Here is a 25,178-nt window from a genome sequence, read left to right as displayed (position 1 = left end):
TCCAAACTGCCAAACAGGAAGTGAGAGAATCCAATGGACTTTTTGGTAGGAGGAATCCAGACTATACCATGTTGGTTGGAGTACGGGGGGAGGGGGGGTCTTTTAAAGTACAACAACAATCCCTTACATTACCAGACCTCTGTAGCCCGCTCCTCATCTCTGCTTGAGGCTAGAGGGTCGAGGCTACATTAGCCGCTACTAGTATAACACACCCAAATTTCCAACTGAACTGTCAGCGCTTGAGTTGCATTGTGGGTAATGTAGGCGCAAGGTTTTGACAAGGAAGAAGAATGCGTGGAATAAAAAAGATATCTCTGGTTCTGCTGCATCCATTTTGATCCTTTAAACTGTCCATCGTGAGTCTGACAATGTTATAAGAGAGCAATTCTAAATCGGTGGAGGCTTCTTTCCTCCTGATCTTTCCACAAACAAATGACACAGACATTGTACGTGTGTGGTTACGCCCCCTGTGGGAGTGCATTGGTAATAACTTTATTGCAAAAATACAGGTTCCCTCTTTCCCCGAGCAACACCACCCCAGAACTGACACACAGTCCAAACACACCCACAAACAATAAACCATCTGCAGTAGTTGACTCTTCACCCACTCTGCCTCTGACCATCACATCATTCACAAAAACACACTTTCATCCTTTATTTTACATTCATTCGCTCTCTTTCTCCCTTTTTGCTCTCTCCCTCCTTGTTGCTCTCTTTTTGCATTCCATTGGTTAAAACATAGTAGTAGATGCAGAACAACAAAGTTCACCAGCAGCATTAAACATGATATCTCCTCCTCTCCGTGTCTCTGCCAGAGTCCATGAGTGCGCCCATGGGTGGGTGTGTCTGCCTCCTGACTGTCTCTGATACAGGATCGTGAGGGAAGGTTGATTTGCATAGCGGACTCATGCGCTACAATTGGCTACATTCTCCCACATCCAGAACCCAAAAAACAAACAAACAAAAAACAACAACAAAATCGGAACCTAAATGAAAATAAAAACAGCAATGTTAAATACGCTCTCTGAGTTAAGTGCCAACCTTTGGTTTAGTTACGATCGATCAACATCAGTAAATTCTTGAAGAACTTTACATTGGCCAGTTGTTTTATAAGGACTTTGTTATTTTATATATAATATTTAATAGAATAAAGCATATAATAAATGTACTCTACACATGTCAGAATGCTCCTCAGTAAAGGGGGGAGTGAATTAAGTTATAACTGTTCATACAACTGAGGAATGGTTGACATCTCTGAAGAAGATAGCTCACTGGCTGAAAATATACCTCTAATACATATATATCATATAAAGCATATTCATATTAGACATGTCACTGTCTCAGGCTGAAGAGGAGCATTTTCTATTCACAACTGAGGTCTCAAAACCAGTTTCAGTGGGAGGGAGAAATAATAAAGTGTGAATTCATAAGTGCCACTTAAGTTCTCCTGAGGCCTTTAAGTAAAACAAACGCCATCGACTTCTCTCCAGCCGCCTCTCAGTCAAACAGCCTTCAGAAAGTGCACTTCTGCCGAGTAACCTTGCAAAGCGCACTTGAGTCTTCTCTGTTTTCATTGATAAAGCCTCAGAGAAGGGTTTCCTAACCTACATACTCGCATTCCTTCTCAACTTTCCTCCCCTGTTGGCCTATTTGTGGTGCTACTGTTTCCTGTTTGGACAAAAAGAAAGCAAGCATGAATAAAAGAGAGCAAGAAAGAAGGAAAGAAAGAAAGGAACAAGGAAAGAAGCAGAGAAAAAGGAAGGGCTTTTCTTGTTTAATCTCCCGGTAGAAACGGGAGAGCTGTCATTAGGTCAGCAGGCGGTTTGGGGGCGGAAACTCCAGCTAGACACTTGTGAAGTGCACTCCACTCCTATTTGAAATGCAGACATGAGGAAGTACCACTTTAAGTTTATCAATATTCGTTAATTATCATTATCAACATTCCATAAGGTCTTAATTAATTAACATACAGGTTTTCATACATGAGTTTTTCTGTACATGACTTTTAGTTATTAGAGAGTTCGGTCTCGGGCGGGTTTACTGTGCGCGCACACAGGAAAAAAAAAAACAAACAAAAACAAAAAGAGAAAAAATATGGCTGTCCATCTGAAACAGACCCAGTTCGGCTACGTGTGCGTACAACAGGAAATGCCCGTGAAGAAAGAGGAAGAGGCGTGGCTACTTGGTAAGAGCCTCCCCCTGAGCTGAGGGTCCCGCGCGGTGGAGGACGAGTCTGCCAAGATCTCAGGTCCCAGTCAGACACCGGCCAGTGAGCGACCAATCTGACAACACCACTGAAAGCGGCATGCTCACCAGAATGACTGCACAGGGAAATCCTCTGAAAACTCAGGGGGAGACGAGAAACAACAGTCCCGGGAAATAGGGGGGAAGGTTGAGGTTGTAGTTGGGGGTCAGAGTGACTGCATAGACAGAATAGTAGGTCAAGGAAGGGGGGAGGGAGGAGGAAGGCAAGGAGGGGCTAAGCAGGGTGCTGCAGGCGCTGAGGGAGGCTCTACGTCAGTGCAGATGTGCATGTGTGCGTGCATGTGTTTGAGTGTGCATGTTGTTTGAGGGAGAAGGAGGAGGAACAGGATAGGAGTTGAATTTGATCCTCCTGAGCCAATTCCAGGTCCGTCAAGGCGAGGCCATCAAGACGAGGCCGTAGAGGACCCCGGCGCTGCTGCCCCGTGTGGAGGTGGATGCGGTGAGACGTTAGTGAAGCAGAGAAGGACTTTGGTCAGAAGACAGCTTGACACCCGTCAGACACAGCCAGAAACTCCCAGCACCGCCCGACAGCTCCTGCAGAAGAAGAGAGAGGAGAGAATGAACAACAGGTCAGATTAGCATGACGGTTCACCTCAAATTCAGTTTAAGGGTTTAACAATGAAATAGATTTGCAGTGGATTACAAACTTTTTTACAAACTGTTCATTCATTTAGAAATCAGTCTGAGATACCCACAAATGTTCAGAGATTGAAATTTGAGATTTAAAGAGTACAGATTTTGCCATCCTGAGTCTTTCTCATGGGGCAGAAACACAATACTTGAATTCTGACGTCCCCTATGTTCCACTTAAATCTACCCTTAAGTAGAATACATTGTCCCACACGAAATTATACATTGAATATGAATTTAGCTCCAACCCTTCACTGAAACAATATATCACACTCATTGAGTAAACTGTTATTTTTTTAATGGCTGCACCATTTCAGTTTAATTAATTAATTAAACATTCCACACATCTTGTACATCAGTTTATAGACATTTTCCTCAAATTTATCTTTGGGAACTTTGGAATTTGGCAAAGATTTAATATAAAGTTCTGTGAATTAGTAAGTGATGTGACGGGGCAACAAAAGGCTTCTTCCAGAACAGGAGTCCAACCAAAAAGACATCGAAATATAGAAAATTCACAAAAAAGCAAAAAGCAGTAACTTCCCAGAATCAACTGCAGCAACATGTGTGCAAAATATTCTACCTTTCGTGTTTTTTAATGATAAAAAAGAGTATTTTTTGCATAGTAAGTTGTTTTAGTATATTAGAAATATGAATTTCATTAAAGGAAGGATGTTTTGAGGTCACCTGTTCACTCACTTAGAAATTTAGGTTTAAAGAGCACCAAATTTGTTATTTTCTATTGAACAAAAAAGATTCAACCGTTTTTACCCAATAAAGCATAAGATTAAATATTGTATTTTGTAACCTTTAGGGAATAAAGCCTTTTGTATATTGGAGACCAGTTTGTGTGACTAGTTTCATTTGGATTCAACTCACATCCAAAACAAACTAAAAATAAATCTGACTGATATTCAACAGTTTCTCTACTAGAGAGAATATTGGCATATGACATGTAACACAACATTGTGTAAAAATATTTCAGATTGACGTGCATTAGCCTCAGCTCTCACAGTGAGGTGTGATTTCTGCACTCTGAAACTGAAGAAGTGTTAAAAAAAATTATAAAAAGTCTCTAGACCTTAAATGACACAAACAAACCAGGTCTGCAGTTATTCTATGCTTCATTTTGGCACAGAATAAAGCTTCAAAAGTTGTTTCTGATGGGGGCCTTTATTAAACTGACGTTGTTCACAATTTGTGATCAAGTTCTGCCCTTAAAGAAGAATTATTGGTGGGGGGGTTTCTAAACTAAGGTTGCATTGCATTTAGAATATTTAGTCATTTTCTTGGGTGAGAAGGAAATATGTATTTTCTATAGAATTGAAAAGAAAAAAACGTCCTTTGTATCATGTAGTTTGGGTTAGGATACAAAATGTAGGTGATTTCTGCTGGAAATTTTAACTAAATTTGACACATGACAGATTTGCCCAGGGATGAAAATAACCTTTGGCACTCCACAGTTATTACAAATCAGTGCACAGAATATAGCTATGTGCAAATAGGGGCTTACCCTACTTTTGTGCCAGATGAGTCTGGTTTGCCAAAAAATTCATGAAAATTCAAGAAAAGACACTTACTTTGCTATTCTGACCTGATTTTAAAATTGCTCTGAAACACACTCATCTGGCACGCAAAGTAGCTCAACCAAGGAAACATGTACACTCTTACCAGTCTCAAGGAGATGAGTGGTATTTTCCGTTAAAGATTACAAGTGTAACAAGGTCAAATGAGCTCAGCGCAGTGTTTACCTGTGAAGAGGTGGAGGGAGGTGGTGATGAGAAGGTGTTGGTGATGAGGAGAATGGAGGAGATGATAGTGGTGGAATAGCAACAGGGGCTCAGAAGAGAGGAAGTAAGCAAGGAGAGGCACTGACATCAGCCTGCTTCACCTTTGAGAGAGAAAGAGGAAAGAAAAGGAAGAGAAGCAGAGAGAGGAGGACAGATTGGAAATCGAAAAGCAGGACAAAAGGAAGAAACAAGACAAACAGCAGGGGAGAAGAGCACAGGGAAAAGCAACGTGTAAAGTGCCACGGCGGGACATCAAGCAGATGCAGTTTAATAGCATGACCACAGGGGGGCAGCAGAGCACAGGAAGTCACACTCACAAGGCTGCGGGTTGCAGTCAGGCGGCTGCGGCGCGGGGTCACTACTGTGCCGCTCAGGCTGCGTCCAATTCGTCTCTGGTTTTCCCCATCATCAGGCTCCACCCCAAAACGCAGATCCCGCAACATCATTGGCTGCAGAAGGAGAAAATGTCTGTCAGACGCTGGAAAATGGATCCAACTGATGACCTGTGAACATGTGAGGGGATTCGGTTAGAAAGACTACGTAGATGTTACCTTGTTGAGGTAGGTGGGGGTGCTGGTGCAGTCCGCCCCGTACACACTCCTCTCCATGTCTGCGTTGGGGGTCTTGGAGCGAGCTTGTCCTCCCACCCTGGATATGAGCCTCTCTGATGGGCTGCAGCCTGAAAACACACACAGGCAAGGCTGGAGATCAAAATACGCACATACAAGGATGGTCTGTTATCTGCCATTCTAGTGGAAGCACTTAAACAACCTCGGCTCTAATCTTCCCCATGTTCTTAAATTTACCCTTACATAGCCTTGGTAAAACTGTTTTTATCCCACACAATTTCACAACATAATTAATATATTCAATTTAAATTCTGTTCCAGCCCTTTGCTGAACCAATATATCACACTTATTGAGTAAAATGTTCAAACACAAGATGCCATTTTTTATGGCTGCACCATTTCAGCAAATTAAAAATTCTCCTTGTCTTGTGCATCAATTTATAAACTTTTTCCTGTAATTCATCTTTGGAAACTTTGAATTTTGGCTAGAATTTAATATAAAGTTCTGTGATTTCATAAAGTAATGTGACAGCACACCAAAAGGCCTCTTAAAGGACAGCGGCGTTTGGAAAAAAAAGAAGAAAATCCACATAAAAAAGCAAAAAGCAGTAACTTCTCAGAATCAGCTGCAACAACCTGTCTGCAAAAATGCTATTGTGCTATGTCCCAATTCCATTCTGCATACTGACTGTACAGTATATACTATATACTAATGTTTATAGTAACTGTATGCAGTGAGTGTATAAGAAATCAACATACATCACCATTTTATACTAACAGGGAATGGTACAGTTATAAGATTGCCAGTAAAACATAAAGCAAAACATTTTTCCAAAACTTTAATGCTTTAATTTTTTAAAGCTTTATTTTGCAGCTGTGAGCAGCTCATCCATTTCCTTTGTGCACTGCATTGTGGGAGAATAGCGCCCATCAACAGCACACTCAAAAATCAAGTTTTTTTTGTATGCATACCAACTGTTTTAAGTATAGTTCTACATACTCAAAGCCCGCTTAGAATGAGTATATACAGTAGTATGGATCTGGGACACAGCTAAGGTTTTTAGCTTGTTTTTGAAAAGAATAGTGACCACATAACATGGTTCTAAACATGGTTTTAAATACAATTCATCTTAAATGTATGACTTTGTACATTTATAGCCTTGTCTCTAGTAGCAATCAAGCTTAATAATGTAGATACAAAACATTAATTTGAATTTCTGTTTTGGGAATTAACAGCAAACTTGACTATACCCTACCAAAGGACTGCAACTACAGATTATTTTCATCGTCAATTAATCTGTTGCTTATTTTATTGATTAACTGGTCAATCATAAAGTCCATGAAATCTGCATAAATGTTGTTTTATTGGACACACAGTCCAAAAAGATATTCTCTATTAACAAAAAAGCTTGATAAATGACTTACACAATTAATTATCAAAATTATTGTTGACAAACGCTCTGACAATTGACTAAGTGATTAATCGTTTCAGCTCTACTATACAATCGTTTAGGGATTCATATTTAAATTATACACCTAAATTGTTCATGTATGTCATCGTAATAAATTTCAGGCAATTTCAACATTTCACTTGTTTGAAGTTGTATAGCTCTGTGTGTGTATGTGTTTCATGTTCTTATTTCCCAGTGGGGACTTTAATCTGAATGCACACTAACCCATGGGGACTTGGTCACCATGGGGACAAAAATTGAGGTACCCAGAGACTGCTTTTTGAGGGTTAAGACTTGGTTTTAGGGTACAGGTTACAAATGGGTTAAGGTTAGGCATTTAGTTGTGATCGTTAAGGTTAAGGTAAGGGGCTAAGGAAAGCTTTATGTCAATGACTGTCCTCCACGGGGATAGTGAAACAAACTTGTGTGTGTGTGCGTGCGTGTGTGTGTGCATACCTGTCTTTCCAGCCAGCAGACTGGCCTGGAAAAGGGAGTCAAGCTCAGACAGCTCAGACAGCTCAGCCTCTTCACGGTCACAGCAGGGATCACTGTGTTGCCCTGGGGCATGCTGGGAGCTGTAGTGTCCTGGAGAGGACTGGCAACTGTAGCTGTACTGCTGACTGGACGTCTGCGGCCTGATGGGAACACAGCGGTCTGGGGGGGTGTCATATGGAGTCACCACTGCGTCGGGGCGGTCCAAACTCCAGGAGGACCAATGACGTGTGCTGCTGTCGGCGGCAGGTCCATGCCTCGGCCAATGCTGAGTGGCGCCGATGGGGGAATGGGGCTGGGGGGGCTGCCAAAGAGGCGTAAGAGCTTTCCTTTGCCCGGAGGCTTCCAGAGGGTGAGTTGGGGAAGGAGTAGAGGACGGAGGGGGAGGGTGTGTATGTGTGGGTTCAAGGTGTGTGGAGTGTGCACTGTGTGTGGTGTGTGTATCCCAGAGACGCAGAGGAAGCGAGGGCAGAGAGATGGCTAAGTGCTTCCCCAGGGGTCTGACACTCACCCCCCCTGCCTGCAGCAACTCACACAGCCTCACCCCAGTCCCCTCCCTCCCATCCTCGCCTTCCTCCCCTCTCCTCCCCATGCATCTACCCTCCTCCTCCTCCCCTTGGCTGGCAGGGGCGCAAGGGTGAGGGATGCTGAGGGAGAGCGGGGGTCGAGGGAGAGCGGGCCGATAGGATGGAGGGGGTGGGTCCGGGCCCAGAGCAGCGTCCTGGTTGGGCGTTGCCTGGTCCTCTTCCTCCTCCTGATTGGGCGTCAGCAGTACTTGGACCGGGCCAGGCTGTTCACTGGAGGACACAAGAGAGGGAGGTGTCAGTCAGCCAGCAGCATGAAAAAAAAAACACCCCAAAAAACAGAGCAGCTCTGACGTCAGGTGAGTTACTGCATAGAGGGAAGGTCACAACAGCCAACAGCATACCAGGATAAACAAGCAGAAAACAGACACACACGTACAAACACACGCACGCGCATACACACAGACAAGCTCAATTTCATACGGAACAAACAGCTACGAACACACAATGATGCAGCCTTGTGCAAGCATCGCTTTGTGTACGGGATTTCACAGCCATGCTGTTTATGAGTCAGGCACAAGCTCAGCTCCACTGACTGACAGATTGCTGCAGATTGACCAAACTTTACTTTCTGATCTGAACACATCCAGCTCAAACAACCAAAGATTTGACTTTAATCTGATTCTCAAAACAGCAATCTACCCTCTGCTGCACTGATGCAGTATATCAACACGGAAAATAAATGTGACTTCTACAGTCTGGAGTAATTCAGTCTCAGCGGGACACTATATTACTTTATTGATTTACATACATAGATATGTGAAGGATGTGATATATTTTGAACATTAGTGAATCCTCTCTGCAGAGACATGGTACACACGCTGCACTCTATCAGTGTAACAGTGTGTGCATGAGTGTGTGTGTGTTTGTGCGTGTGCGTGTAGTAAACTAGTATGTGTGTTGGTATGTGTGAACAGCAAGTATGTAAAATTGTGAGTCTATTTTTAAAGACAGCGTACACAAAACCTGTATGTGTCTGCGTGAGCGCCAGCCCCCATCCCCCACATTAACTCTCCCGTCTCTTTTCAGCCTTAGCAATTACCCAGCAGGCTTTGCAGCAGTGAGCTATAAATCAGAGGCTTGTGTTGATCAATAGAGGAGAGGAGGAAGGTGATAAAAGAGGCTAAGCACTGAGCTTTACCTCCTCCTTCCCTTCATCTTGCTGTTAACAGTTTGGATTTACAATTTATTAATTTTTAACAAATTTTGCTCCAGTTTAAGCTGAGTTCTAATGAAACCGAGACTAAATACGGCATTAACACTACTAAATTAGCAAATCCAATCATTGTCTCTGCCTTTGTAAATTACCATCAATTCAGCTGGTTCAAAGTGCCGCAGTAAGACACCTTACAAGACCTAATGGGAGAATGTTTTAAAGATTTTAATGACCACCTTTAAGGCACATATGAGATTGGCTCCTGACTATGTTTGTAATTTGCTAACTCCATATGAGCCTGAGTTTAACCTGAGATCCTCAAAGATAAAAACCTGGTCCTTTGCAATTGGGGCCCCTCGACTCTGGTTATTTTAAAATCATTTTTACACACTTTTTCTTCTGTGTCTAGTAGTATAGTACTTTTCAATGTATTAGTTACATATTCATTCTATTTAATCTTATTTTGTTTATATTTTATACCACTCTGATGCATGGATGTTCTTTTTGATCTTTTTTTTTGATTAATTGATGAATCATTTGGTCTATAAAATGTCAGAAAAAAGTGAAAAATGCTTGTCACAATTTCCACAATTGACATCTTTAAATTGCTTGTTTTGTCTGACAAACAGTTACTTAAATCCGTGGGATGCTTGGACCCTGTTATACTTGCCTGCAAGTCTAGTTACAATTAGATTAAATGTGATTAGTTCTCTATCTCTATTCTATTCTAGATGAGCTGTCTCACTCTTTTTAAACATGAAATATGATGCTTTTTCACTCTTGTACAAAAACTTTACTGCTGAAGCTCACTTTCCCCTCCTCACACAGTAAAACTAACACATCAGAAGGGAAACAGACTGACTTACTGTAACACACAAACATAGCAGCAAAGAGCAAAAAAACAAACCACAGCACAGGATCTGTGACTGCAATCGCACGGCAGCACACAGGACAGAAACATTGTGACGGACTGCAGCTTTACAGCACACAGAAGGACAGATCAGCAGCACACAAAGAGCAGAGGGAAGCCTTGGCAGCACACAGCTACAAAGAGCAGCACAACAACAATGAAGGTAAGCAGTGAAGCACGGAAAAGCAGAGAGCAAATCTGTCTCTCTTTTTATTCTCGATGGCAACACAGAGCCCAGCAAAGCAGGTTTTTATTGCACTGCAACAAACACACAAACACAAAGGGGATAAGAAGTTACTGTATATAGTCAAGTGTGTGTGTGTTTGAGAACACACGCACATTCAGACACACATACACGCATACAGCAGGATGTGAGAGGGCAGTGCTAGGGGTTACAAAAACAGGGGTTCTGGGATTTTGGGGCAGCCAGAGCTGAAGACACACACATGAGGGTGTTGAGGTGTTTTTAGACAGCCAACACCCAGAGGACACACACAGAGGAGTCCTGAGGTGGGTTTAAGGACAGCTTGAGCTGAGGACACACACGAAGTGAGGGAGGGAGGGAGGGAGGAAGGGGGTCTGAGGTGGTTTTGAGACAGGCACCGCTGCGGACACATAAGGGGAGACAGTGGTGGTACCTGCGAGGCCCCTGTGGACGGGCGCTTCCTGTCTCCCGTTCCATTTCCTGTTCCTGCCTGGGTTTGATTGGGCCCCCAGTGCTCCTCATGCACGTAGCTACAGCCAATCCGCTATGAGCGTTAGCCTCATGCAGGGGTCTGAGCACAGCTGAGGATGTTAACAACAGAGTGGGAGATAAAAAGGAGAAAAGACAGAAAGATGTAACGAGAGAGTGGCAGAGAAAGAAAGAGTGAGGGATCGGAAAAGGAAAGGAAACAACAAAGAAGAATACAAGAAGGAAAGAGTAAAAGATGAAGACAGAGACAAAATATGACAATGAAAGAACAGATGAGACAAAAGGAGACAGAGAAAATAGAAGCAGAGCAGAAGGAGTGGTTATGAGGGGGCCGGCATGCATTACGCTCCTCTACTGTAAGTCAGTGTGTGTATTTTATACTTGTATAGAGTTGCAAAGTGGGAGGATTTACTTCAGGCATCCTCTTTATTTTCTGCATTGACTATGTTAGGTGACTGACAGAGCTTAAAACTCATTTGTATGTGCCGCTAACAACGAGCTACAGCTAAAAATTGCACCTGATAAAACATTCAGTTCATGTTCAGATTCAGGGTCAATTTTAGAAGAATTTAGTAACTATGGTGTGGTTTTTTTATTTCAAATTACAACAAAAAAGCATTCCAGATTCGCTGCAACTCTGATTTGTGCCTTCTTCCTCCATAGCTACAGCTGCTCAGGCTCATAAATTTATTGTATTTTTAAAACTAGATTATGTAACTTTTGAAAGATGAAATAGCATATTTATTCTGGCAACAGTGGCCACTGTTCAGCAAAAGTTATATTGTCTCAGAGGAGGCTCCCATGTTTTTATGTTGACAAACATTGAGGACATCATTAGAAGAAAATTTTGAAATAGGAAGACTTTATAGTGGGGGGAAATACTTCCACACCCAGCATCTCTTCCCACTTTGCAACTCTATTGTCAATGCATCAATATGTAAACTTACTCATAAGTTATACTCATAACGTACTCTAGTTAGTAAGTCAAAAAGTCAAGATTAGATAAGTGAGGAGCAAAGTTGAGGCTACGTTCATGAAGCCACAGACACCAGACAGAGAAAAAATGACAAAAGTTGTTGTTTTTTTCAGACAAAGCTTTCTATGGTGCGTAGCCTTGTGAACGCACCTTGAATGGTGTTAGTTGGTTTTAAAAAAAGATGCAGAAGAGGACAACAAAAGAGCAGCCATCACCCATCTTGGCTTGAGTTTACAGACATTTGATTGATAGAGACAGAATAAAGGAAGGTTGATGGCAGCTTTGTTGTTGTTGTTGGCTGTAACGTCCTCTAAAACACTGAGGCAGATTGTTTGGAGTCCACCTGAAACCATTGATACGGATGTGGTAAACCAAATTCTGTTACGTAATCGCACTGATAGTGATGCCATCTGTTCATTCGCAAGTCGTCCTTTCACTCCATCAAGGTTGAGTGTACTCACAGGGGTGTGTGTGTGTGTCAGGTTCATGAGGCTGAACACACTGAAGCACACACAGTAGGATAGACAGGACACAACATAATAATCCCTGATATAGATTTAGTTAGTGCTGAGCTGGAGGGGAAAACCTGCACACCTGCAGTTCATACAAGGCTCTCTCTCTCTCTCTCTCTCTCTCACACACACACACACACACACACACACACACACACACACACACACACACACACACATATTTTCTGAAAATAGTAACACAGGCACAGAAAAATATATTTTGTGGATGCATGGACCAAATATGCATGATGCATGAAAACACACACATACAGTCTCATGTAATTTAGGCCATGTCCAAGTTAAGTCACAGGTCTGCAAATTACAAGTCAAGATGCAAGTCGTTCAAGTGTTTGAATGCTGACCATTAAAATGACACAGCAGGTGAACATTATTCTTTCAAAGCTAATCAAAGCTGTCAGTGTAGCTGAGATCCTTTCAATTAAGTCCTTTCAATGCATATGTAATTAAACAGTGTAAGTGGCTGTGCAGTGTCTTTCTTTCTTGGTTAGAATTTGAATGTTTTGCCTTTAAGTCTAAAGTCAACTCTCATAGCAATCAAGTCTAAGTCAAGTCTCAAGTCCTGATTGTGACTTGAGCGATTTAGTACTGCAAATCCATAAAGTGGGACTTGCGGGAGACAGATTAAACAAGACTAAGAGTCTACAGCCATGCTAGTGGCTCTGTGAGGCTGTACTTATCTAGACACAGCGGTGCTTTGAGCTAAATGCTAATGTTCACCATCTTTCTTTAGCGTGTTAGCATGTTAACATTTGCTAATTAGCTCTAAACACAGAGAACAGCTGAGGCTGATGGGAATGTCATTAGTTTTGCAGGTATTTAGTCATAAACTAAAGCATTGGACAAATTGAAATGTTGACCTGTTGATGGCACAAGAGGAAAAGTCAGGGGATCACCAAAGTCAATAGGTTTCATCCTCTTGGAACCACGAATGTCTATACAAAAGTTCACGGCAATTCATGCAATATTTGTCCAAATATTTCAGTCTCGACCAAACTGGTGGGCAGACAAACTGACATTGCTGTCTCATAGAGACATACTGACAATGTGGCTGAAAAAGAATGTGCAAAAGTGATGCAAAGTCCGAGATATCCTGACTTTTTGTCCCTAGTATGAGTCAAGCGCCAAAAAAACTGGATCCTACACTTCCCATAAAGCACCTCTATACATCCTCTTTTGTTAGATTATGTAATCCCCAAGACCAAAATGAAATTATTCAACTGATGTAAATTGAGTAATAATGCCAGAATTAGAGCCACAGAAGACATCACAGTGTCAGTCTCATTCCCTGTGACTAGTACATTGACTTTGACATGTAAAATGGGTGGAGTGCCCCTTTAAGTATGACTTGAGTCCAAGTCTCACATCTACAGCTCACATTCTCACACACACATGAAGATACACTGTATACACAGGTACACACATACATGACTATTTATACAGTATGTATATAGTACATATACATGGACATAAACATGAACACAGGGAGACACACAGACATATATAAACATATATACACACACACACTCAGTCTTTTTGTGAACAAAGAAACACACACACATTGTGAACTCCCTAGAGATTGGCCGGGACATCAGAGCTCTGAACTTGACTGGGATTGTGCTTTTAAATGGGAATCACCCTGAGAGAGTTTCCCACTCAGTGCTGGTCAGTAAACGTCCCACAGGAGGTAAAAACTGAACTGACAGGGATTTGCTCTCTGCTCTGTTCAGCTACACAGAATTTAGCTAAAGCTCAGCTGGATACAGACACACTTATTCTGACATAAAACACTCATGGATGGCACACAAAAACCTGATATATACAGTATGAGTTATAGTAACACACACTGAACTAATAGACAAATTAAAAATTACCGACGGAGGGAGACAGATGGAGAGACAGACGAACAGATGGGAATGAGGACAAAGAGGAGGTCAGACAGAACCACGGACATAAAAGTCACTCTGACTGCTAAACTAGACAACAGGTGATAATATGACCTTAAAGCTGCACTGGGTAAGATTTTAACATAAAAATACACTTTATCAGCCCGGATCATGAAATGCATACGTTTGTGTGAAAGTGAAAGTGAAAATTGAGATTTAAATCCCAAATTGTCTAATAAGTCAGTGATGGCTCTTTGCTATCTGGGGTTTAAAACATATAACATTTCCCTGTGCAGATTTAAATGCAGTTGTCTTTTGACCTTCTTCTTGAAAGGTGCTACATAAATAAAATTTTATTGAATTGAATTAAAACATGAGAAAATAAAACCAAAACTATCTGCATCACTAGATACCTCTGGAGGTAAGTGAGAAAATATGTTTTATCCTTAAAAACTTCTAACCTCCCAACATCTCTTCTTTCTCCTACACCCTCACTCCCTCCCACTTGTCTCTTTCTGTCTTTTTTCATCCATACCCTGGTGTTGGAGCTGGTCCAGGTCCATAAATTTGCTGGGTTTGGGGTTGAATCCCATGGCCGCCTCCCGCTCTGCCTCCCTCCGCTTCTGCTGCTCCTGCTGGCGGGCTCTCCTCGCCACCTCCTCCTGCAGCTCGTCCAGCTCACTGCGCCCTGAGCCTGAACACACACAAACACAAAAGATGGAAAATTAAATCATCAATAAAATCAAATGCAAGTCACAGTGGATAAATGCAAGTACATGCACAAATACACACCTGCGTTGGTGCCGCCACCCCAGCTGGGGGAGGGCAGCTCCTGCAGGATGGCACTGCTGCTCTTTGACTTAGGCACCGAACGCCATGAAGGTCCTGACATCAGCACCCGTTTCTGTTGCCCCACCTCCCTGTGGAGTGAAAGAAAAAAAACAGAGAGACAGAGAGAAACAGAGCAAGCAAAAGAGACAAAAGGGGAAAACATATTTAGAGTGTAGATCATAGACAAACATGTCCATTGATTGATTTGTTGTTATGGGCTACTATTGGTGGACAATTTGTCTTTGTCAATCACAGTTACATTCGAATTTCATTCTGATAAAATTAAATTGAACGGAAAAATTAGAGTGACAGAGAAACCAAGAGAGGGAAAGACAATGAACGACAGAGACAGAAAGGAAGAGACAGTAATTGTTATTTGTGAGTACCTGTCGGGGCTGCTGCTGTTCCTCTCACTGCTCTCGTAGCCACTCTCCATCCTCTGAATCAGACGTGGCTGGTGCTCCACCCCTCTCAGAGGTGGAGGGGCAGGGGGACCCATTGTCCGCCCACTGCCCAGAGACCTGGGCTGCCCGACCAGCCCAAACCCCACTTCCAACTCCCCAACCTCCCTCCCTTCCACCTCTTGCAACCCTGGCTGTGTGGGTGGAGCGGGTCCCGCCAAAGGAAGGGAGTCCTGAGGCTCTGGAGGGAGAGAGGGACCAGGCAGGGTGTTGTAGCCCAGAGAGGAGCCTCTCGGTCGGGTGAAGATGCTGTCGATGTTCAGGGCCTCTCTCCTGGGCCTCCAGGTTGGCCTGTAGCGGCCTCCAGAAGAACTACAAAGCAAGGGGGGAAGATGTTACACAGGATGTTACATGACTCCAGGAGTGGAACGAATACTGTGATATCTACCTAAATACGTAACGTGACTGTTGAAAACTAATCAAAAGGTGCAAATGGAATGGAAATCTCTAGGTAAAATCTTCTTAAAACAAAGTTGAAAGTAAAAAAAACAATTTTAACTATTTAAGGCACCAACAATACACATTACACATTCAGTTCCACCACAGAGCTTTTTCCCATCTAAACTTCTCACATGGTTTCATTTTGTGTTCACGGCCTTAAGAAGTCAAACTAAACTCCAATATGTCACAAAACAACAAAAATTAAATGAAGTCCAAAAGATGAATACAGATTTGTGTTGCAGAACTTTGTTTTTTCTTCTTTCCAACTCCATTAATTCATCTCAAGACCCCTCAGATTTACCTTGTGACCTTTTGGATCCAAACTCTATGTAAAGTTGTTAAAACTAGCTAAACCTCAACCAGCTACAACAGCGAAATCCTGCTTACACATCAATTCATCAGTCTAATAATATCATATATAATAATATATCAGTCACAGAGGCCATTTTACTACAGAACTTCTAATTTTACTTTTGATACTTTAAGTACATTTTGTAAGTAGCTGAGTTGAAGTGAGTGAGTGCAGGGCTTTTACTTGTAATGGAATATTTTTTATATTGATTTATTAGTATGTTTACTTAAGTAGAGGATTTGAATACTTCTTTCACCACTGGCAAATATAATATTTTATCCTGGTTGCTAGGTAGAATAGCCTACAGTAGATACAACCACATACACTGTGAGTAAGAGTCTGTGTGTATGGTGCAGTACCTGGACTTGCTCTCACTGCTGGTGCTTTCATCCTCCCAGTGGGGCCCCCCAACTCCGCCCTCACAGCCCCCCACTCCTGACGAAGAGGAGGAGGACAGGGGACGAGAGGAGGAAGAGGAGGAGGTGAGTGGCCGACGGGAGGAGAGGAGAAAGACGGCTGTCTCCTTGTACTCCGGCAGGGGAGGAGAGGGAGGACGGGGAAGACGGGGAGGACCCTCCACTGCTGACTCTGAACGGGGGAGAAGAGGGAGAGAAAGAACTCACTTTATTTCCACAGAAACTTGAAAACTGACTTTTGTTTACTCTTACTATATTTGTACCTACAACAAGTACCGCAGTTTAGTACTTTCTCTTACTCCCTGAAAACACTGTGGCCACTTGTGTATTTGCAGTTGTTCGGAGCTGTCAAGGTGTCTTGACTGAAGGTGCAGCTGTACTTTGTGAGTATAGATAACTTTGGGCCTGGACTCAAATGCAGTATTACCTCCAGCGTCAGCACCAAGCGGCGGTGTGCCGATGTCGTAATTACAGACCACTGTGGTCTGGGATTCGCTGGAGAGGTGGCTGCCCGTGGACTGATGGAGAGATCGGCTGCGAGAGGCCCGGTGACTCGAGCTGTCCGTCGAAGAGTCAGTACGAGTATCGCTGGATATGGACGGCTCCCGACCTGACAGTGAACAAGAGAAAGAGAGATGACCTTTCAGTTAATCCTGCATCTTCATATGTTTACAGTTAAAGGCAGAGAAGTTAAGTTCAGGTTATGCAGTATGCAGAAGCAGAAGTTGGATTATAGGTTGAAGGTCAGAGCTTTAAAGCTGTAACCTCGCATGGCCCCCTGATGATAAACACAGAGTAATCTGATGTGATCTGTAGCATGTCATCTTTGCTGTACCGGAGTCTTCACTGTCGTAACCAGCCTTGCTGCTGCAGTGCTGGAGCTCCAGCTGCGGGTTGGAGCTGGTACAGGGGTTGGGGCTCTCCTGCAGTATCACCGGTGTCCCACGGGGGTCAGCGTAGAGCAGCAGCAGGGGCTGATAGTGGCCTTTGATACAGCGAGACACCACGTCCTTCCACTTAGGGCCGATCTGGAGGTACAGCAGGGGGAACACACACACACAGACACATAAATACACACATAAGCATACATATAAACCCACACACACACACACATATCCATATTAAGATATAACATTACGCATATTCCACCAAAAGTAGAAGGTCATACACACATTGTTCTGCTGTGTGTCCTTATTGATATCATATTATCACACTTTTCATTAGCTCAATAATCTAATTTGACCAACAGTGTGCACTGTGACTGAAGGAAATGTAGGACATGTAGTCACACTTTGACACAGCAAACAAACCCAGCTTTAAACCGCAAAATGTGTATAATTTTCCAGCCTTATGGAACATAACTCATGCTTAAATCATAAAGTATTACAGCATAAGATCAGTATTAGTCTTTAAACCTGCGCTAAGATTTAAACAAAGACAGGGATTAAACCTGAAACACATAATCAATCTCAAGCCACCCCCGCTGACCATGCAGCACTTAGACTAACATACAGCATAGTTCTTGTCATTGCTGCTCTCAAACGCACAACTGGAGATGCAGCAGATAATGTACAGCACACCCTCCCTGTGTTGCAGCATGCAGACTCCAAACTGTGTCTCACCTCTTTGACGTGGGCGTCGTCGAAGTACATCCACTTGCGTATCTTGGTCTGGAAGAAGAAGGTGGAGTAGTGCTTGCCGTAGTAGCACACCATGCCCACCAAGTAGAGCTCCGCCTGGCGAGCCCTCTCTTCTGTCACACGATAGAACAACTACAGAGAGAGAGAGAGGGGAGGAGGAGGAGACGGAGAGGGGAGATGCAGGGAAGAGAAGGAGAGGTGTGCGGTGTGGGGGGAGTAGAGGAGTTAATGTGAATACAAGCATATTTTTGCTCACCTAGTATATACTGTATGCAGTAATCCTTCACATACTGCCTTTTCTCAAACTCCTCACTTTCCTCTCATTGTATGCTGCACATACTGTACAGTGCTTCATATGAGCTGCAGCTTTTCATGCAGAAATGACGCACAGATCTCACACTGATGTCTCAGTAAGGTCAGCTGCTGCAAATAATACTGCTGATATTTGCACATTTTATATGCACAGATCAATGTGATAAAAGTACTGAAGTTATTGTTTTACGAATGTTAACAGCCTTTAATACAATCCTATCTGTGCCCTGTCTTTACCTGCTGCAAAAACCCATACTGTACGGTTCAATACAGTAAAATGACAAATTATCTAGGCCTGCAACTAACAGTTACTTTCATTATAGAATGTTAACAATTAGTCTACAAAATGTCAGAACATAGCCCTTCATGAGTTTCCACAGCCCAAAGTGACGTCCTCAAATTGCTTCTTTTGTCCGACCAACAGCCGAAAACTCAGTTATTTACCATGATTCAAAACAGCAAATCTTCATATGTGTGATGCTGGAACCTGCAAGAGTTCCGCATTTTTGCTTGATAAATGACTTGCAGTAAAGATTAATCAATCATAAAAATGATCTATTTATTGTAATAGAATTGTTTCAGCACTAAAATAATCTAATAATCTTATCTAAGGAAAGAAAGAATATAAAAGACTGACAGGGAAGCAGAACAGAGAGAAAGTGGAAGCAGTGGAAGAGGAGGAGGGATACAGGACGCAGGTGGATTCCCTTTTTCTGATCTGAACGACTAAACAAAAGCAGAAAATGCGATAGATTCGTATCTAACAACTAGCTTCATCTCACAACAGCGGGATGAAAACGAGAGAGAATGCAGCAGGCGGAGACAGAAAATAGAAGATTTGAAAGAATTTGACTCACTATAACACATAGTCATATTCACTGATCCATTATTCATAGATATCACTTCAGAATGCGGCTGGAGATGTTACAGTGGCATTAAAATGCATCGACATTACTCAGTCATGACACGGAGTATCGGGGGCCAAACACGTGTGTGTGTGTGTGTGTGTGTGTGTGTGTGTGTGAGGTTTGAAAGCTTCAGCAGCAGACGGCATCCTGGGCTCTATATGAGAATAATAGAAGTCAGGTCAATTGTGTTGTGTGTGTTTTAGTTTGTTGCTTTTCAGTTTGTGCTGGAACGGGATTGGTTGAGCTTTTGGGCATTACAGGATGCACATATTTGCATTCTCTATTTGTGTTTGTCATTAAGTCTGTGTGTTGCACATGTGCATTTACACGTGTGTGTCTTTGAGAGTACATGTGTGTCCTTGCATGTGTTCATGCAAGGACGCACACACTGTTGGTGCACTAGCGTGTGTTTGAACATGCTTTCGGGTATTTGTACTTCTGACGTGGAGGTTACATTTCTGGTATCATTTGTTTGTTTGCTAGTATTTGGGAGAACTTGTTGGCAAATTTAAATTAAAATAGAGAGCTGAAGTGGAACTGGAAATTGTGAGTTCTGTTCAAGAAAATCCCATTGACATTTTGATGTTAATTAATAACTAAATATCCAGCCTTGGAACAGAGCCTTTCTCAACAGTACATCATGTGGCTTGCTTCATATGTTTAGATAAGGACAGTCATTTTATGGAAAACGTTCTAACATTGTTATTTATTTACTATTTCTGCTTTTTAGCTGCCTTTAACGTCATGGCTCAACAAAAGAGGCGGATCCATAAGCGAATTGAGAGGTCGCAGTTAGTTCAGACATGTCTGTAATAACAGCAGGACAGAGAGGAGCACACGCTGTAGATGTTTTTAGACAGCAGAGATTACAACTAGAAAATTTGAAAAAAATGACTTTAGAACAGAGCACGTTGAATTTTATGGATGTGGACCAAAAAAAGTACCTGCACTGCTGCGCTGGTAAATTTTCATGGGAGCTGTAGTTTTTTCGGCGCTCACAAAGTAATCGTTGTTTAAACTTGCTTAAATCATTAAGATTTCAGTTTCTAATAGCAAGTGCTGTAGTTGATGCAGAGATTTTTCTTAGAATATGGACAGTAAAATTCCGGAACACGCCACAGTTTTTTCAGAAAGACTGATGAAAGAAATGCTGAATGAGAGATGCATTAATACAGAAGTTAGTGGAACAGAGGCTAGCCCGGATGTGACGTCATGACTTCAGATCTCTATAAGTGGAAGGTTCAGCCAGGGGCCTATGGATCCAAAGGGTTTTCGTTTTGGGGATCAGCAGCTGAGACAATAGTGGTGTCTTAAAAAATGGGGTCGTATTCAAAGTGCTTACAAGAAGAGTCCACTTGAAGTCTACTCATTCACAATTTCACTCAGAAAACTCAGAGTTCACAAGCTGAGATTTTTAAAAATGTAGGAGCCCAATCTTTAAACTCACGTATTGTCTACCCTTTCCTTGTTCCTAGCATAAGTGAAATGAAATGAAATGCAGAAACCACAAAATCATTAACTATTCTTGAAAATGAGGCGACATCAGTTTTTATTGTCAGTCACCAAGCAACAGTGTCATCACAACTTCAAGCACTTGAATGCCAAACATATGTAGCCAGCACTTGACTTCCCATGTTGAAGATAAGTGAAGTAAGAGTAAGCTGTAAGCCTGGAAACAAAAGGATTGAGAGACGCAAAGGATTCTGGTTAAAGAGGTTAAAGGATTTCTTAACAGTGGGACTCATTTTCCCCCGAACAGGAACAGCTAACATGAACACAATGTCTACCTGAATGCATACAGTGAAACAAAATGGAAATTCAGTCTGATTATCTGGATATCACTATTGAGCATTTTGCCCATTTTCTCATGAACTTCAACCCTTATTTGAATGAAAATAAGACTAAGCGTTTACAGCCATGCTAGCAGCTCTATGAGCCTGCACTTACGCAAAGTAGTGGTTTGAGCTAAAAGCTAAAGTCAGCATGCTAACATGCTCACTATGATAATTCAAGATGTTAGCATGTGAACATTTTCTAATAATGAAAAATATTAAATAAATTTTTTTTGGTCATAAACAATTCTTATTTGAGAAATACAGTGAAAATTTGGCCTGGTGGTGGCACTAGATGAAAAGTCAGGGGATCACCAAAGTCAGTAGGATTCATCCTCTGGAATCCATGAATGTTTGTACCAAGTTTTATGGCAATTCATGCAATATTTGTCGAAATATTTCAGTCTGGACCAAAGTGGTGGACCACACGACTTGACACTCCCTTCCCTAGAATACTGCCACTACAGTGGCAAAAAATCTGGCACATGATTGCCTATCACTGTGTTTTTTTTAACTGTTTTACTGTAACATTTTCTATTGTTAAAGCCTCAAATTTATAAGAGCCTCATGAGACACTGAGGGCGCAGTCACTTTATTATTTCTGACTACTGGTGTTTATCTTACAGTTACTAGAACCTCTGGATCATTGGTACTGTGTGTGCACAAATCTCTTTTCACTAATAAATATATTGTGTCTATATTTATGTCAGTGTTTGGGCGTACGTGCTTGGCTGCCATATAGGCATAAGTAACATATGTTAATGTGTTTTAATGACCGTATAATGTGTGTCTGTAATGTGTGTGTGATCCCCTTACATCTCCCAGACGCAGGCAGGTCCCCAGGCTGTGTATGACATCCTCCGCCAGGTCAGAGTGGTCTGAATCCCACACCAGCCCAATGGACACGATCTCCGGTGAGTTCATCAGCACCCTGCGAATACGCAACACCTCCCCACAGTTACTCTGTGATGGAGGGAGGGAGAGGAGGTAAAGAAGAAAAAGGAGAGCGTGTAATCAAACAGGTTTATTCATCCTGTGTTATGGGGCAGAGTGACAGCGGTGTACATTGCTAAAACCATCCCTTTATTTGGCAGTGATGAACATGCATGCAGATACACACAGGGACTGAACAGTAGGAGAATGAGGGGCAGAGATAAAAGGCAGGACAAAAAAGAAATGATGAGAGGATTGTAAGAGAGAACGACAAAGGAAGAAGCGCTATGCTGAGTTGTATTTGTCCCTTGGGCCTTCTTTTGAGTTCAGAACCGTGTGTTCTGAATCCTTCCTTTGAGTCATGACCCACCGCAGAGCTGGTACACACACACACACACACACACACACACACACACACACACACAAAAGTGTCCACACATGCACACACACAAGCATACACGCAGTGCTGGCAGAGCAGGCTCGGAAACAGCCTGAGAACACCCTGGCAACCAGACACTTTGCCAAACACAACACTCACACACATACGCACAAACACACACAGAACTCTCCCTTTGTGGGCGGCGGGCTGTCTTGTGCTGGCACAAGAGATGGCAGGAAGGTATTTTGCCAGGGTCTGCCTCTCAATTCTCAGAAAGGGACACAAACACAAGCCAGGGAGCAGCAGCCAAACAGCACAGCACTGACACACGGGCTATCTGTTAGCTTAGGACACATCGACAGGACACACAGCCTCAGTTAGCTCTCTGTGCTGTCTCACTGCTGAGAACAGCCGGTGACAACATCATTCATCAAATGATCGTACAAACAGATTCGCTCTGCTTCATAACACAACATTGATCGGTGCAGTCTCATCTCTGAATTTTATATGCAAAGATTTCTTTTTGCTGTAGCTATGCAGACCTTTCCAAGAGAGAGTGAGTTATATAATACTGCTGCTGGTCAAAGGATACTGTAGGTTTGCAGAATGCTGAATGTTGCATTCTTCAGAGCAAAATGAAACAACTTTAGGAAAATGTTTGTGCTTATGCTTCCTCACGACTCATACAGCAATGAAATAAAGAGACAATCCCACTTTTATCAATGTAGTGACAGCTGAGGAGGCAGATTGTTGATGTAGGGTTGGTGAACAGTAAAACCACCATACAGAGGTGGAAGGTTACTGAGTGCATTTAGTACAGTAAATGGATAGGATTAAAGAATAATTCAGGTTTATTATAACTTGAGTGTTATTTTTGTACTTTTGGCCATCATCTCTATCAGTCATGATAGCATTGTGCTCACCCAAGTTATTGCTGGGATCTGGGAAAGCAGCAAGAAAATTGTGGCTTTTTAAGTATAAGTTTAGAGGTATAAGAGGTACTTCTATTTCTCTACATTTGAGAGCGAACTATCCAACTTTTTACCCCTCTAGATTTATTTGAAAGCTAGAGTTACTAGTTACTTTAGATTTTACATACAAAACATATGGTCAGCTTATCAAATATGATGCATTCACTTATTGTACGAAGCTGATTGGGAAAATAGGTTTTCATGGCCTTCAAGTAAAATGTTCAAATTCAATTTGAGCATTTTTACATTTTGATTTTGCTACTTTTAAAATAGTAAAAGATGAAAACCTCTTCCACCCCAATTAATTAAATTAATTTTAGCTTATAACTGAATTTCAAATAACCAAAAACTGTGTATCCAGAACATTACAGCTTCCTCTGTCAACTCTTTGGCACCAAGCAAACATCTTCACACTCTTTTATCTTCAATCTGGCACCTACAGTATCTTCCAGCAGCCTCACCGCCGTCCAAATACCATCACTTTGTTTGAGCAAAGCCCAAGGTGGTCTTAACAAAAGATCAGCGCTGCAAGTGATGGAAGATAAACAGAGGCAGGTTGTGTGACTCCCGCAGGACTGCGCACACAACTTCAGAGTTTGGGTCGTGAATAAGCAAATGGTGTGTATTAGTGTAGTTACAGTTGTGGTGGTGCTGCTGTGTGAAGAGAGGGGCTCTTTGTGCGAAGAGGGCGGTTAAGCGGGGCCAAGCTGGATCTATTCAGCAGCGGCACTTTCCCATGTGGCAGCACAACACACAAACCTACAGAACAAAGGCATCATACACGTTCCTCTGTCCACCTCCCTCACTACCTACACCTCTTTCTTATGGTCTATTGTCTTCTTTCTTTCACTGACTGTAATCTCTCTTCAGTGCAGCAACTTAATATATTTGAGTTTTTGTTTTCTTTTTACCAATTTCCACTCAAAAATACCCAATTTTTTTAGAGCATATTGGTTTAAAAATATTATTCCCTGCACAAACCAAATGTTCTTTTGTTTCCTTCTGCAAGAAGATGATAATCATTATGCTTTTACTGTAAAGGAGGTCGATGACAACAACTCACAAAATGCTTCCAGTAATAGAAAGTGAAGAGAAAAATGGGAAGAAAATGCAAATGAGCTGCTGTTTATGTAACATAGACCCACCAAGAAAGAAGGGGGGTGCACTGAATATAACAGTATGATGCTGCTGAGTGCTGAGTGATGTGTGTGTGTATGTGTGTGTACTCTCACAGGGCAGTTGCGCAGGTCTCCCATGTTGCTGGCGTTGCGGAGCAGTTCTCCAAACATGTCCGGTGTGGGTTTCTCTCTGCACTCCAGCATCCTCACTGCCTGGTTACTGCAGCATTGGACACACACACACACACACACAACAACAACAACAAAATTCACTCAGTGAATGCGTATGCTTCCCAGAATGAGACCAAAGCTTTTGTGAATAGAAGAAAACATCTATTGTCAAGCCCAAATGTGACTTGTGGCCACCAGAAACATTGTTTTCATTCTTTAAACTTGTTAAGTTTGTCTGCTGCGTTGTACTGTGCAGTAATCTGCAGACAGTAGTTTCATTTGTGGTAATTATGGCTGAAAATCTGTCGGAAATTCTTCAAATTCAACAGTGCATTGTTCACCAGAAGCATTAGTATCTAAAGGCATACAGTGTGTCTGGCCTTGCGTATTGCTTAATCAACCATACACACACATCTACACTGACAGTGTAGATGTGTGTCCCACAGGCTTTTTCTAAACTGCTTTAATAAAGAATATTATA

The 25,178-nt window shown here is 42.2% G+C and overlaps 1 protein-coding gene across 6 annotated transcripts in view; it reads right to left on the bottom strand.

The window, feature by feature from the left end:
* Nucleotides 1-453: 453 nt before the first annotated feature.
* The window catches only part of usp54b (ubiquitin specific peptidase 54b), a 57,017-nt gene continuing 32,292 nt past the window's right edge, over nt 454-25,178 (bottom strand). For 5 of the 6 annotated variants that reach the window (XM_044177907.1, XM_044177910.1, XM_044177909.1 and 2 more), the window contains 14 exons: nt 24,641-24,746; nt 21,942-22,088; nt 18,056-18,205; nt 17,269-17,461; nt 16,861-17,043; nt 16,377-16,605; nt 15,150-15,536; nt 14,725-14,852; nt 14,468-14,626; nt 10,485-10,632; nt 7,161-7,993; nt 5,237-5,364; nt 5,003-5,134; nt 454-2,799 (listed from right to left, as the gene is read on the bottom strand). In XM_044177907.1, the coding sequence (XP_044033842.1) occupies nt 2,713-2,799; nt 5,003-5,134; nt 5,237-5,364; nt 7,161-7,993; nt 10,485-10,632; nt 14,468-14,626; nt 14,725-14,852; nt 15,150-15,536; nt 16,377-16,605; nt 16,861-17,043; nt 17,269-17,461; nt 18,056-18,205; nt 21,942-22,088; nt 24,641-24,746 (3,010 nt within the window). In that variant the 3' untranslated portion in view covers nt 454-2,712. Of the gene's footprint in view, nt 2,800-4,646; nt 4,787-5,002; nt 5,135-5,236; nt 5,365-7,160; nt 7,994-10,484; nt 10,633-14,467; nt 14,627-14,724; nt 14,853-15,149; nt 15,537-16,376; nt 16,606-16,860; nt 17,044-17,268; nt 17,462-18,055; nt 18,206-21,941; nt 22,089-24,640; nt 24,747-25,178 lie in introns of all 6 variants that reach the window. The other variant, XR_006375884.1, reaches the window with a different exon arrangement.

Source organism: Siniperca chuatsi, linkage group LG20, assembly GCF_020085105.1.
Source record: "Siniperca chuatsi isolate FFG_IHB_CAS linkage group LG20, ASM2008510v1, whole genome shotgun sequence".
Lineage (NCBI taxonomy): Eukaryota > Metazoa > Chordata > Actinopteri > Centrarchiformes > Sinipercidae > Siniperca > Siniperca chuatsi.
This window is presented reverse-complemented; position numbering and strand designations above follow the sequence as displayed.